A 16692-nucleotide genomic window follows, 5' to 3' on the forward strand; every position below is an offset into this window, starting at 1 on the left:
TGATTACTCTCTTGAACTGTACCATGTAAAAAAATCGAAAATCATAATGTCGATTAATCTATCTACATCAAATTGATTGGAGCTTATAAATCATACATGTTAAAAATAGAAGTATGTACGGTATTGATCGGAGAAGATATAGGATTTATCTAAGGTTTAAATTACCTCCCTTACAGGAAGCGGTCAATTCAAAGATGAATTTATAAACAAATGCAAAATGCCTCGCACAAATCAAACTAAAGAAAAAAATAACAATGCAACTCCTCAGTCAAGAAGAAAAAGTTCGAACCCAGCACGTAGAAGTCAAAGAAGTGATGGAGAGACTTCGAGATCAGGAGGTAAAATGTTGCAGAAGTTTATTCGTTCTCGTATCGATTCGAACCCAGGGTTCTCGCCAGGCTCTTATCGCCTGTCGCGTGCGACATGCCTTCAGTCTTTGAGTTGTATATTCGACATCCCTTATTTCCCCCATCATCCCTTAATTGCCGAAGCGACATGTCATAAAATCCAATAAACACCCCGATTAATCCGTTAGTGTATTCGAAAAGCTTCCACGTGCTTACCCGATAGTTTAGGTAAAGCGATGCCAGTTAAGAAAACCGATAAACCAATGACAGCTTCCTATGTGGGACGTGTGACGTAAATTTCATCGTAGCTCCGCCTTTAAATCCTTTGACAGGCGGTATCTTGTGATGTTTACATGAAAGTGACTGTTTTCGCAAGTTTTAAGATTATACATGTCATTAGATGTAATGTAGGGCTGTCATTGATTGGGTCTTAAGCATATCGACGATACCGATATATCAGAAGACAAATATCGATGATACATCGATATATCGGTTATTAAGTTAGATTAACAACCTATTTGTTCATACATACTATATATACCTTCCTGTAAATGCTATTTTTAGTTTTATTGCCTACTTTTCATATTACTGTTTGATTGTGTTGTATTTGTATTTATGAAAATAAAAGAAACAAATAAAAATTAATAAAATCTTTCATTTTTATTTTGCCTTCACTTCTCTTTTGCATTTATCTAAATTTACAACTTTGTAAGCTTAATTGTTTTTAAGGGTCTGAGTGTTTATCTGGATAGTTTTTTCTCTCTGTAAAATATCGATTTTTGAAAATGGGCATCGATAATCGATCGACAAAAAAATATCGTTGATACATCGATATCGTTTCTATCGATGACAGCCCTAATATAATGACAGATGATTCAACAATTATCGTCCGAATATTTTTCGCAATCAAGGAAAGACAATGTAAGGAATTAAGTCAAAAATTGTGCAACACGGTAAAATGCTTTGAACAATTATCGCCGTAATATTAAAGTAAATGTGTTTTCTCGGGCGGAATATCGAAAAGACAATGCAAGAATTAATGTTTTCTGTCGTCACTTTTCATAATCGTAGCCACTGCTATCCCTGAATAGGGCTGTCTATAGGTCCAGTAATCAATATAGGTACTGAGAATGGTACTTTAACTACTTATAAAGTTCAGGGTTCTAGCCATGTATAATCTTAAAATTTGCGAAAACAGTCACTTTCATGTAAACATCACAAGATACCGCCTGTCAAAGGATTTAAAGGCGGAGCTACGATGAAATTTACATCACACGTCCCACATAGGAAGCTGTCATTGGTTTATCGGTTATCTTAACTGGCATCGCTTTACCTAAACTATCGGGTAAGCACGTGGAAGCTTTTCAAATACACTAACGGATTAATCGGGGTGTTTATTGGATTTTATGACATGTCGCTTCGGCAATTAAGGGATGACGGGGGAAATAAGGAATGTCGAATATACAACTCAAAGACTGAAGGCATGTCGCACGCGACAGGCGATAATAGCCTGGCGAGAACCCTGAAGTTATATAGAGCAGGCAGACTATAGTTTAGCTATTAAAAGTAGGAGATGATTTCAAAAGTTTGCTTTCATTTTTGATTTAAAAACAGGAAGTGGTTATGGATCCAGTAACTTCCTGTTTAAATATGAAGTAATTTGGCACTGTGTCTGTTGTTACAGTCATGTATATCACTTGACCCATTAGTTCTGTTGAAAATTATGACGTTCATTTTGTATGAACCGCAAAAGGAAAGGCAAACGCTACTTAATGATGAGGTGCTGCTGTTTTGACGATTACCTCGTGTAGTCAGGGGGAGCGTTCCTTACATGACGTTGTAGTTGTTCTGTTACTACTTACTAGAACAGAATGACCAGGAAGCTGATTATAGTATTAAATACAGCAAAATATTATATGCAGTTTACAATAAAACTTTGTTTACGAATGAAAGGAAATATGTAAATATACAGTATATGTATGATTATAAATTTATTTATTTCAGAGTTCATGCAAAATGAATGGCATAATAGAATCATCAAATTAAACAGGAATCACATGGATCTACCAATCCTATTCTGTCGTTCATTTTGCGTGAACTCCAATAAAAATCATTTCTTAAAAGTATTGATCATTTATTATTTCAGGGGCAACAAGTCCAAGAAAAAGAAGATATAGGCCAGGAACGAAAGCTTTGTTGGAAATAAGAAAGTATCAAAAGTCAACAGATTTACTTCTAAGAAAAATGCCATTTGCAAGACTGGTTTGTATAATTGTATACTGTTGGGTGTAATATTTATATCTCTTCTGGTTATGTAGTACCCCCCTCAGGGATGAAGCCCATCGCCACTTGGTATGTAGGTACCAAATAGCGATTCCGGGACGGGCTCCTATGGAAAACTGTTCAGTTGTAGAACAGCTATGGTGCATTTTTAGCTCGACTATTCGAAGAATAGTCTAGCTATTCTACTCACCCTGGCGTCGGCGTCGGCGTCACACCTTGGTTAAGTTTTTGCATGCAAGTACATACAGCTATCATTTAAAGGCATATAGCTTTGAAACTTATTTATTCTTTTTCTAGGTCAATTACCAACCTCACTGGGTCAAGTTCCATAACTCTAACATGTATTTTGAGCAAATTATGCCCCCTTTTGGACTTAGAAAATTCTGGTTAAAGTTTTACATGCAAGTTACTATCTCCAAAACTAATGCAGATATTGAATTGAAACTTCACATGTGTCTTCGGGGTTATAAAACTAGTTGATAGCACCAAGTCCCATAACTCTGACCTTCATTTTGGCCAAATTATGCCCCCTTTTGGACTTAGAAAATTCTGGTTAAAGTTTTGCGTGCAAGTACATACAGCTATTACTAAAAGGCATATAGATTTGAAACTTATTTTTTCTTTTTCTAGATCAATTACCTACCTCACTGGGTCAAGTCCCATAACTCTGGCATGTATTTTGGCCAAATTATGCCCCCTTTTGGACTTAGAAAATTCTGGTTAAAGTTTTGCGTGCAAGTACATACAGCTATTACTAAAAGGCATATAGATTTGAAACTTATTTTTTCTTTTTCTAGATCAATTACCTACCTCACTGGGTCAAGTCCCATAACTCTGGCATGTATTTTGGCCAAATTATGCCCCCTTTTGGACTTAGAAAATTCTGGTTAAAGTTTTGCGTGCAAGTACATACAGCTATTACTAAAAGGCATATAGATTTGGAACTTATTTATTCTTTTTCTAGATCAATTACCTACCTCACTGGGTCAAGTTCCATAACTCTTAACATGTATTTTGAGCAAATTATGCCCCCTTTTGGACTTAGAAAATTCTGGTTAAAGTTTTACATGCAAGTTACTATCCCCAAAACTAATGCAGATATTGAATTGAAACTTAACATGTTTCTTCGGGGTTATAAAACTAGTTGATAGCATCAAGTCCCATAACTCTGATATGTCCCCTTTTGAACTTAAAACTCTTTTGATATTTAACATTTTGGGTAATAATTTCCAGCTTCTGTGACAATATTTCGAATAGTCGAGCTTGGCTGTCTTATGGACAGCTCTTGTTACACTCTTTGGAGATAAAATCTTACTTATTTTGAAATTAATAACATAATAAAATAATGCTAGTGAAAATCATTGAAAATACAAAAAAAATGATAGAAGAAAGAGGAATACAGAAAATAGTTCAGATCTGAGCTGCAACTTTTATTTATGATCTGTTTGAGAATTTTTAGTATTTTGACAAACAGGTAAATCTTAAGTCAAGCTGTTTAAATATTCAAGCAAACATTCATTAGATACAATGTATTGTAATTATGTAATTTTTTCATTGTTTACAGGTGAGAGAGATATGTTTAGCCCTTTACCCAGATAAACGACACTTATGGACTGCCCATGCTTTAATGGCTATTCAGGAGGTATATTTCTCTGTTTTATTACAAGAGCTTAACCTCTAATGTGACAGTATTTAAATTGTTGAACTCCGTGGGTCTAGCTATGTGTGACAGCTTTTTGAGCACTGTCCATTTTATATAAAATATGTAGGGAATAATATTTAATATAGTTGAACTATAAAGGACCTAAAAGTTTGTTTAGCACTTACCTGAGAAAAGTTTTTGTTCTAGAACCATGAAACTGTAGGAATGTTATTCAACATGTGAAGTTGTTTATTTTGGATTTACCCTCCCAAAAACCCCATCACCTCTAGACATAACTTTTCCAGTTTTGATTTCCTATCAATGAAGATAAATGGCTTAATCTTGCATTGTCAGCAAGTAATATATAACCATACAGTGACAGTAAGTGGGGACACCTGTGAATATATCATATACAGTGACAGTAAGCGGGGGCACCTTTGAATATATGACCATACAGTGACAGTAAACGGGGACACCTGTGAATATATGGCCATACAGTGACAGGTAAGTGGGGGTACCTGTGAATATATGACCATACAGTGACAGTAAATGGGGGCACCTGTGAATATATGACCATACAGTGACAGTAAATGGGGGCACCTGTGAATATATGACCATACAGTGACAGTAAGTGGGGGCACCTGTGAATATATGACCATACAATGACAGTAAGCGGGGACACCTGTGAATATATGGCCATACAGTGGCGTTAAGTGGGGGCACCTGTGAATATATGACCATACAGTGACAGTAAATGGGGGCACTTGTGAATATATGACCATACAGTGACAGTAAGTGGGGGCACCTGTGAATATATGACCACACAGTGACAGTAACTAAGTGGGGGTACCTGTGTCCTATGGATGCACATCGGTCATAATTTTTTCACCAATAGTAATGCTACACTAGGCAGTTTCTAACAAGAAGCTTTTATAAGCTGATGACATGGGATGTATTATTTTGTGACCTACTAAAAAAGTATGGCCATTTTTGTACTTAGAAAAAACTAATTCTTGGTTAAATTTTGTTTGTGTTATAATCTTGAAATTGTGTACATCATCATAAATTGAGTAAGTAATACCATAATTCTGTGATGCATTTTCAAATATTTCCCAAATTTTGACCTCTTTTTTCGACTTTGGAAATCAAATTTAAATTGATTGGTTATGTCCCCTTTCAGTTAGAACTGTAAGAGCTGTGGCTTTGAACCTTTGGCAGTGTGTACTTAACATTGAAAAATGAGAGAAGTATATCTCTGTCATGCATTTTGTTAGAATTATGGCCCTTTTTGTAACTTTTTAGCCCATCTGAGCAAAAAGTGCTCAAGGCGAGCTGTTGTGATCAACCTGTGTCTGTCTTCGGTCGTGCAGTATGCGTCATCCATTGTCTGTTTTTAGCAGTTTTACTGCTAACACTTTAGCGGTCCCAGTGTTGTCCAAATCTTCATGAAACTTGGTCAGAATGTTACCTCAATAAAATCTCCGATAAGTTTGAAACTGGTTCATCTGGATTGTAAACTAGGTCACTGTATGGGTTAGTTAATAGAAAAAACCTTTTAACACTAGAGTCAAATTTTCTATTTTATCATCATAAATTTTTGTCAGTTTGTGTCCCAGGTATCTCAAAAAGTAGTTGACCTAGAGTCATAAAACATAAGAGGATTATTATATAACATGTGAAGTTGTGCACTTAGCCAGACCAGAGTTATGGTCCTTGACTAAGTGAAAAGTACACATTAAGTGCTTAAAGGTTTATGTTGCATACATTTTCACCTAGAATCCTGAAACTATGTACAGTGACAGGAAGTGGGGGCACCATTGTTCTATGGACACACATCTAGTTTTATTTTGGAAACGAATGAACCTGTTGCATTTCACAAGAAACAGTTTCACTAAAACTTTATTGGACACAATGCTGTTTAAGTCAAATATTTAGCGCCAACATAGGCAGAATCTTGACTGAAATATTTTTTTTTAAAAGTGACTGTAGGAGTTGTGTTTGCCACAATAGGGAAAAATTAGCGAAATATAAAAGAGAATTCACCGAATTTCAGTCTCTGTTAGAGAGGGGGAAAAAAGCACGTGCTACATTGGTTATTGTTCTTTTTAGCTCACCTGAAACTACATTGGTTATTGTTCTTTTTAGCTCACCTGAACCAAAGGTTCAGGGTGAGCTATTAGTATAGGTGGATGGTCCGGCATTAGTCATCCGTCGTCCACATTTTCACTTAAACATCTCCTCTGAAACTACTGTTGTCAGAATAACACCATATTTGTACTGTAGCATCCTGGCGAGGTCTTCTATCAAATTTGTTCAAATGGGGGCAGTTAGCCCCTATTAGGGGCTGCTAGAGCTGAAAATAGAAAACCTTTAAACAACTTCTTGTCATGAACTGCCTGATGGATCTTCATCAAACTTGGTCTGTAGCATCATTATATGGTCCTCTCCCAAATTTATTCAAATGGGGGCATTTGGACCCTTTAAGGGGCCGCTAGAGCTAAAAATAGAAAAATCTTTAAAAGTCTTTTTCATGAACCGCTTGATGGATCTGGATTTAACTTTGTCTGTAGCATAATTATATGGTCCTCTCCCAAATTTGTTCAAATGGGGGCACTTTGACCCTTTTAGAGCCGCTAGAATATAAAATAGAAGAAAAAAACTAGCTAAACTGTAATAAATGCGTATTGAACAAGGGAGAAAACTGCTATACTACATGTATGTACTGTTCTTCAGAGTAAGAATTAATTCCCTTGAATAAGCATGAATTACATGTTCTATACAACTGTAATGTCCTGGGCTTATAATTGCCATGTAGCATTATGTAGACACCCTTTACCAAGTTTTTTCAAATCATGCCCCTGGGGCTCATTGGTTTTACATAGAATTATGTAGGAATTTTTTTTTTCAAATTTATTTATTTTTTTGGAATTTTTAATTTTATTTTTTGTTGAAGTTTTAATATTTTTATTTTAGCTTACCATCAACAACAATCAATCAAGTGTCTTCAAAATCAGTCATGGACCAGTTAATAACCTTTATGAATGTGATTAAAACTTTGTCACAAGCAAGATCTAATTAGGTCAAGGACTGTCTCAGGTGAGCGACTTATATATTCTACCAGAGGCAAAATGGTACTTTGTATTACTTTATTATCAAGAAAAGAAATTCACAACATAGATTTAGGGGATGAAATATTTATTATTATCATTGCAGGCTGCGGAAGCATACCTTGTCCACTTATTTGAAGATGGAAATCTATGTGCTATACATGCAAAACGGGTAACTATAATGCCAAAAGACCTTTATCTGGCACGACGTCTACATGGAGGAATGTATGCGCCACCAGCATTTTGAAATTTCTGTTTTGTCATAAGTTATTGTTGAAGTTGCCAAAAGATGTTATAGATCTGGAATGGAATCATCAGCTATATCTGGAAATTTGTGCTCAGCTTTTGTTTGGAAACAACACCATGGTGATATAAAAGAGAAAGGGATTTGAGGATTCTTTCTTGCAAGCTTGAATTGCTAAGATTAGGAGATGATCAGAATGTAGTTATGGCAGAATTATACCTAGATTAAGTTCCAATGTATTTTATTTTTTGTTTTTAAATTTCAGGTTTAGAAGTGTTTAAAAAAAATGAAATTAATTGACATTTAGAGTGATAAAATGTCTAGGGTGGTTGAACTAATGTTGACCTATTTTTGGGCTCACTACAAATCTAGTGTGAAAGAAGCATGTTTATATACAATGTAATATTTGCAATTTATAACTGTGTCCCACTTCAAGGAAGAGGAAGTACGTTTGCTTATGTAGGTTTGTCCAAAGGTGGAAGTAACGCACCTAGAGAGATTTATATGACTAATGACTAATATGTCAAAAATAAGGTCACGGGGAAACGTTTTAGATCAATAACTGTAGAACACATGGCCATATTGTAATCAAACTAGAACAGTTTTTTAGCACGACTTTTTGAAGAAAAAGAAGAGCTATTGCACTCGCCCCGGTGTTGGCGTCGCCATTGGTTAAAGTTTTTGATCCAAGTCAAATATCTCTGTTACTATCAAAGCTATTGACTTGAAACTTAAAATAGTTATTTACTGTCAAAGTCTACACCAGGAGAAACAATCCCCATAACTCTGATTCGAATTTTGACAGAATTATGCCCCTTTTTAACTTAGAATTTTTGGTAAAAGTTTTTGATAAAGTCAAATATCTCTGTTACTATCAAAGTTATTGACTTGAAATTTTTAAAATACTTATTAACCATCAAAGTCTACACCAGGAGAAACAATCCCCATAACTCTGATTTGAATTTTGACAAAATTATGCCCCTTTTTAATCCACCGCCACAAGTGGTGGGGGGTTATAGGAATGGTCTCCGTCTGTCCGTAACATTTTGTGTCCGCTCCATATTTCCTAAACCCCTTGAAGGATTTTCATGAAACTTGGATCAAATGATCACCTTATCAAGACAATGTGCAGAACCCATGAGTCAGCCTTGTCGGCTCAAGGTCAAGGTCACAACTCAAGGTCAAAGGTTTGAGCCTTCCATTTTGTGTCTGCTCTATATCTCCTAAACCCCTTGAAGGAATTTTATAAAACTGGGGTCAAATGATCACCTCATCAAGACGATGTGCAGAACCCATGAGTCAGCTATGCCGGCTCAAGGTCAAGGTCACAACTTAGGGTGAAAGGTTTGAGCCTTCTATTTTGTGTCTGCTCTATATCTCCTAAACCCCTTGAAGGATTTTCATGAAACTTTGGTCAAATGATCACCTCATCAAGGCGATGTGCAGAAGTTATGAGTCAGCCATGCTGGCTCAAGGTCAAGGTCACAACTGAAGGTCAAAGGTTTGAGCCTTCCATTTTGTGTCCAATCTCTATCTTCTAAACCCCTTGAAGGAATTTTATAAAACTGGGTCAAATGATCACCTCATCAAAACGATGTGCAGAACTTATGAGTCAGCCATGCCAGCTCAAGGTCAAGGTCACAGCTTAGGGTCAAAGGTTTGAGCCTTCCATTTTGTGTCCACTCTGTATCTCCTAAACCCCTTGAAGGATTTTCATCAAACTTGGGTCAAATGATCACTTCATCAAGACATTGTGCAGCATTCATGAGTCAGCCATATCAGTTCAAGGTCAAGGTCACAGCTAAAGATCAAGGATTTACCCTTTCACTATCCATAGCAGTGGCGGGGGATTTAGCTGTCTTTCAGACTGCCTTGTTAACTTAGACTTATTTGTTAAAATTTTTGATCAAGTCAAATATCTCTGTTACTATTAAAGCTTTTGACTTGAACTCAAAATAGTTATTTACTATCAAAGTCTACACCAGGAGACACAATTCCCATAACTCTGATTCGAATTTTGACAGAATTATGCCCCTTTTTAACTTAAAATTATTGGTTAAAGTTTTTGATCAAGTCAAATATCTCTGTTACCATCAAAGCTTTTGACTTGAAACTTAAAATACTTATTTACCATCAAAGTCTACACCAGGAGAAACAATTCCCATAACTCTGATTTGAATTTTGACAGAATTATGCCCCTTTTTAACTTAGAATTTTTTGTTAAAAAGTTTGATAAAGTCAAATATTTCTGTTACTATTAAAGCTTTTGACTTGAAACTCAAAATAGTTATTTACTATCAAAGTCTACACCAGGAGACACATTATTCCCATAACTCTGATTTGAAATTTGACAGAGTTGTATCCCTTTTTAACTTGGAATTTTTTTTACTGGCAAAGCTCTAATTCAGAGTCAAGCACTGAGAAAAGTCGAGTGTGCTGTCTTACTGACAGCTCTTGTTATGTGGACAGTGACTGACCTATATTGTTGTTTTTTGGCAGTTGTTATGTCAAACTATAAGGCCACAATGACGTTAAAGTAAGTGAACAGTTTCTGATTAATAACTAAAAAGCAAACATACATGCAACAAACTTCCTGTTATAATTGCCTGTGGTCAGTAAGTGACCCCTATTGACCCTGGGGTTACTATTCCAAAGGTCAGTATCAAAATGACCTTTGAGCAGAAAATAGTTTCCTATCAAGATAATGACTGGAGAAGGGTTGAACCAAAAACAGTTTAGTTTAATATGATGCTATTGTGTTTTCAGTTTGTGTGTCACTAGGTCAAAGGTGAAGGTCATAATATACTTGACAAATGTTTATAATTACAAATCCACTTACCTCAGACAGGCTATCATTGGAGGTGTATGCATTTTACAAATAATTCCTATTTAAGCATTCTGTTACATGGCTGATACCTTAATCTATTTTAAGTGTTAAATGAAAGAAGGACTAGTGTTTTATGTTAGTAGATTTATTTACATGTTTATTTAAAATTTCCTGGTCACAAAGCAGTATCCTTAGAAGTAAATGTTTGATTATGGTAATGGACTCGTAATGACGGTCAGCAGGTAATTGAGCCACACCATGAGAAAACCAAAAAAGTGCATTTGCAACCAGCATGGATCCAGACCAGCCTGTGCATCCGTGCAATGACCATAAAGGAAGGAATTTTTCCTTTGAATATTTTCTTAATATTTTTAGGTACAAATAGATGTTGTCTGCCTCCTCCATTATCATAACCCTGCTTATATATGTAGTTTTTGTCCTAAAGATTATTTTTATATCCACCAGTATCACTTGAACTTATAGAAGAATTTTTAGCTGTACAGTAGGTTGTTTTAATGTAATTAAGTATGTTTTATTCAATAGAATTTTTAAAACATAAAAATGATTACACAAAATATATGTCTCTTTTTTATGATTTATTATCCCCTATATACTTGGTGCTTAAAAACAGTTTTAATTTCTTGTGAAAGTCGAACCCGCTGCAAACAAGGGCAGTTTGATTTGAAGTCTTAACTACTCAAAGTCGGAGGTCTCGTTTTGGCGAATTTCTACAAGAAATCGCAGACATTTCCCATGGTAAGCTGAAAGTCTGGAAATGTAAAATTGACGATTTCAACTTGAAACAAAGTAGTGGATGAATCTTGCAACAATTTAGTCAGGCCCGTGTATAATATGGTTATTATAACAGTGACGGATGAAAAAAAAATTGATTATATTTGGATACTATGTAATGAGAACAAATAGGAAAGGAATAGTCCTATTTTTAGCTGCTGTTAGTATAGGTGAATTGTCCAGCGCCAACAGTTTTACTTAAAGATCTTCTCCTCTGATACTACTGGTCAGGACACCAAACATGGTCAGTAGCATCCTAGCATGGTTTATGCAAGGGGCTTCCAGGGCTAAAATTAGAAAAACCTTTAAAGAACTTCTTTTCAAGAACTATTTGATGGATCATCATGAAATGTGGTCATAATTGGGTTCGCTCCCAATTTTATTCAAATGGGGGCACTTGGACCCTTTTAAGGACAGCTAGTGCTAAAATGAGAAATACCTTTAAAAGATTTCTTTTCATGAAACACATGACGGATCTTCATCAAACTTGGTCTGTCGCATCATTATAAGGTCATCTCCCATTTTTAGCTCGACTATTCGAAGAATAAGTAGAGCTATCCTACTCACCACGGTGTCAGCGTCACACCTTGGTTAATTTTTTCGTACTAGTCTGCATTTTGACATAGTCTTTTGAGTTAAAGCTTTGAAACTTTCAACACTTGTTTAACATCAACATGTCCAGTTATAGGCAAGAGTACATAACTCCATTAAGGATTTTGGCTGAATTATGGCCCCTTTTGACTTAGAAATCTTGGTTATGGCTTTGAAACTTTAATCACTTGTTCAGTATTATAGTCTCTATCTGTAGACAAGAGTACTTAACTCTGTCAAGTATTTTGGCTGAATAATGGCTCTTTTTGGACTTGAAAATTGGTTCAGTTTTCATACAAGTCACTGTTTTGTCAAAACTATTTGACATGTGGCTTTGAAACTTTAAGCACTTGCTTATCATCTTGAGTTCCATCTGTAGGCAAGAGTACATAACTCTGTCGACTATTTTGGCTGAATTATGGCTCTTTTTGGACTTTGGAAGCAGTTAAATTTTTCATACCAGTCCATATTTTACCTAACCTGTTTGTCATATGGCTTTGAAACTTTGATGACTTGTTTACCATAATAGTCTACGTTATGCAGACAAGACTTTAAACTAGACCAAGGACTTTAACTCAGTTGAGCCCTTTTTATACGCCCGTTTGAAAAACGGGACGTATTATGGGAACGCCCCTGGCGGGCGGGCGGGCGGCGTCCACAGACCTTGTCCGGAGCATATCTTCTACATGCATGAAGGGATTTTGATGAAACTTGGCACAGTTGTTCACCATCATGAGACGGAGTGTCATGCGCAAGAACCAGCTCCCTAGGTCTAAGGTCAAGGTCACACTTGGAGGTCAAAGGTCAAATTCAAGAATGACTTTGTCCGGAGCATATCTTCTTCATGCATAGAGGGATTTTGATGAAAGTTGGCACAATTGTTCATCATCATGAGAAGGAGTGTCATGCGCAAGAACCAGATCCCTAGGTCTAAGGTCAAGGTCACACTTAGAGGTCAAAGGATACAAGAATGAAAACTTTGTCCGGAGCATTTCTTCTTCATGCATAGAGGGATTTTGATATAACTTGGCACAAATGTTCACCACCATGAGGCGGAGTGTCATGCGCAAGAACCAGGTCTCTAGGTCTAAGGTCAAGGTCACACTTAGAGGTCAAAGGATACAAGAATGAAAACCTTGTCCGGAGCATTTCTTCTTCATGCATAGAGGGATTTTGATATAACTTGGCACAAATGTTCACCACCACAAGACGTAGTGTCATGCGCAAGAACCAGGTCCCTAGGTCTAAGGTCAAGGTCACACTTAGAGGCCAAAGGTCAGATACAAGAATGACTTTGTCCGAAGCATTTCTTCTTCATGCATGGAGGGATTTTGATGTAACTTGACACAATTATACACCATCATGAGACGAAGTGTCATGCGCAGTTCCCTTCTTTAGAATTACTTCCCTTTGTTGTTACTATAAATAGCTTATATTGTAACTTTTTCATTACTAGTCGTAGGGAAAAATCGAGACCACTTTTCTGTAGTACAACATGCATGCTACATCCAATTTTGAGGTGTATTTTGACCAGTCTCTACCTGGTAAAGATTTTTGTGTGGACTTACAATTTTTTTTTTGATTTTTTTTTTTTTTTTTTTTTTTTTTTTTAAGATTAACTGCCCTTAGTTGTTACTATAAATAACTTATATTGTAACTTTTTTATAATTGACCGTAGGGAAAAACCAAGACCACTTTTCTGTGGTACAACATAGATGTTACTTTTTAGGTGTATTTTAAGGTATCTCTACCTGGTAAGGAGTTTTTTTGTGGACTTAGAAAAACAAAACACTTAGTTATTACTAAACAACCACAAAATTAAAATTCCATTTGCAAATACAGGTGCTAGAGTAAAGAAATTTGCTGTGACGGGCGTATATTGTGACATTCTTGCACTCTTGTTTGATATAGAAATAAGTTTAGTTTCTCATATCTTTCCATATTTTGTCTAAACTGTTTGATATATGACTTTGAAACTTTGTACACTTCATTACCATTATGGTCACACATTGCCATATAGTGCAAGACTTATCCAAATCCACAAATACAGGAACATATTCTGACCAAGTTTAATGAAGATACAGTCATAAATGTGGCCACTAGATTGTTAACACTCTTTACCTTTGATTTGATCTGGCAATCTCGTTTTTGACCCCACCTGACCCAGACTGGAATTTGACCTTAAGATCCTTAAGATAAACATTCTGACCAAGTTTCATTAGGATGTGGTCATAAATGTGGTCTCTAGAGTGTTAACTAGCTTTTCTTTGATTTGACCTTGTGACCTAGTTTTTGATCCCACATGACCCAGATTCCAAAATGACCTAAAGATCATCAAGATTAATATTCTGACCAAGTTTCATGAAGATACAGTCATAAATGTGACCTCTAAAATGTTAACAAGCTTTTCCTTTGATTTGACCTGGTGTCCTAGTTTTTGACTCTACGTGATCATTTCTATGAAGTTTAGTGTAAATCTGCCCAGTGGTTTTGAAGAGGATTTTTGCAATATAGCCATATATAGGGAAAATAAGCCCCGCCCCCTGGCGGCCATGTTTTTTAAGGAAACAGAATGGCTTAGGCAATTTTGGTAGAGAGTCACCTAGAGATCATTTCTACAAAATATTTTTGAAATCCGGCAAACAGTTTCTGACAAGATTTTCAAAGTTTTTCCTTTTGGTTCGGTTGCCATGGCAACCAGAGTTCTGCATGGAATTAAATTCTTTGGGCAATTATGAAAGGGGAGGACCCAAGGATTATACCTGTGAAATTTGGTGTAACTCTGCCCAGTGGGTCTGAAGAAGATTTTTTTTACAAATTGTTGACACAAGACGGACATTGAGCGGTCACAAAAGATCACCTTGAGCCTTTGGCTCAGGTGAGATAAAAATGCAAAACGGGGTTATGGAACCTGTGCAGTGCTTATCAGCTCATGACAGTGGACAAATATGTGAAGTTTCAATCCATTCCCATTTAGTGGGTACTGAGATACCAGCTTACATATAAGAATTTTACTAAAAACTGCAAAGTTGAAAAAGGGGCATAGTTTTGTAAAAATGCAAAGTAGAGTTATTGAACCTTTGCACTGCATGTCATATCATGACAGTGAACAAGTGTGTGAAGTTTCAATCCTGTCCCATTAGTGGACACTGAGATACCAGCTTACATACAAAAACTTAACAAAAAGCTGCTAAGTCGAGAAAGGGGCATAATTTTGAAAAAAATGCAAAGTAGAGTTATGGTACCTGCACAGTGCATGTCAGATCATGACAGTGAACCAGTGTGTGAAGCTTCAATCCATTCCCATTAGTGGTTACTGAGATACCAGCTTACATACAAAAACTTAACCAAAAACTGCTAAGTTTGAAAAGGGGCATTATTTTGAATAAAAGAAAAACAAAGTAGAGTTATGAGACCTGCACAGTGCATGTCAGATCCTAACAGTGAACAAGTGTGTGAAGTATTAGTGAGTACTGAGATACCAGCTTACATACAAAATCTTAACCAAAAATTTCTAAGTCAAAAACGTGCCATATTTTTTTTTTAAAAGCAAAATAGATTTATGGAACCTGTGCAATGTAAGTCAGTTTATCACAATGAATAAGTGTGAAGTTCAATCCATTCCTACAAGTGGTTACTGAGATACCAGCTTACATACAAAAACCTAACCAAATCGGGACGCCTGCGCACAGGCGAGTCTAATAGTTCTAGTATTCTTTGAATAGTCGAGCTAGCAATCGAAATACCTTTAAATTACATCTTCTCGTGAATTTTCATCAAACCTTATTTTCAAATTTGTTTAATTAAGGGCACTAGAGCTAAAAAAGAAACACCTTTAAAAGACTTTTCCTAATGAACAGCTTGATGGATCTTTATCAAATTTTGCCTGTAGCATCATTATAAGGTCTTCTCCCAATTTTATTAAAATTGGGGGCATGTAGCCCCTTTAAGGGGGTACTAAAGCTGAAATTAGAAATATTTTAAACGACTTCTTCTCATGAACAACTCGATGGATCTTCATCAAACTAGGTCTGTAGGATCATTACAAAGTTCTCTTTCAAATTTTTGCAAATGGTGCAGTTGGCTCCTTTCAGGGGCTGCTAGGGCTATAAATAACAAGGGCTGTCTGTAAGACAGCCAAGCTCAACTATTCGAAATATTGTCCCAGAAGCAGGAAAATGTTACCCAAAATGTTAAATATCAAGAGTTTTAAGTTAAAAAGGGGACATAATTTGACCAAAATGCATATCAGAGTTAGAGGACTTGCTGCTATCAACTAGTTTTATAACCCCGAAGGCACATGTGAAGTTTTAATTTAATGTCTGCATTAGTTTTGGAGATGGAAACTTGCATGTAAAACTTTTACCAGAATTTTCTAAGTCCAAAAGGGGGCATTATTTGCCAAAAATACATGTCAGAGTTATGGGACTTGAACCAGTTAGGTTGGTAATTGATCTAGAAAATGAAACATTAAGTTTCAAATCTATATGCCGTTAAGTAATAGCTGTAAGTACTTGCACGCAAAACTTTAACCAGGATTTTCTTAGTCCAAAGGGGGCATAATTTGGCTAAAATTCAGGTCAGAGTTATGGGACTTGATGCTATCAACTAGTCTTATAACCCCGAAGACACATGTTAAGTTTCAATTCAATATCTGCATTAGTTTTGGAGGTAGTAACTTGCATGCAAAACTTTAACAGAATTTTCTAAGTCCTAAAGGGAGCATAATTTGCCCTAAATGCGTGTCAGAGTTATGAGACTTGACCCAGTGAGGTTGGTAATTGATCTATAAAAAGAAAAAATAAGTTTCAAATCTATATGCCTTTTAGTAATAAATACATGTATGTACTTGCACGCAA

General features: G+C 36.0%; 1 protein-coding gene across 1 annotated transcript; it reads left to right on the forward strand.

Annotated features, from left to right (window-relative positions):
- Positions 1-179: 179 nt before the first annotated feature.
- LOC128550687 (uncharacterized) lies at positions 180-9840 on the forward strand. The gene is made up of 4 exons (XM_053530230.1): positions 180-338; positions 2494-2609; positions 4195-4272; positions 7486-9840. The coding sequence occupies exons 1-4, from the start codon at positions 218-220 to the stop codon at positions 7624-7626; spliced, it is 456 nt and encodes a 151-aa protein (XP_053386205.1). The 5' UTR covers positions 180-217; the 3' UTR covers positions 7627-9840.
- The last annotated feature ends 6852 nt before the right edge of the window (positions 9841-16692 follow it).

This window comes from Mercenaria mercenaria, chromosome 18 (genome assembly GCF_021730395.1).
Source record: "Mercenaria mercenaria strain notata chromosome 18, MADL_Memer_1, whole genome shotgun sequence".
NCBI classification, from domain to species: Eukaryota; Metazoa; Mollusca; class Bivalvia; order Venerida; family Veneridae; genus Mercenaria; species Mercenaria mercenaria.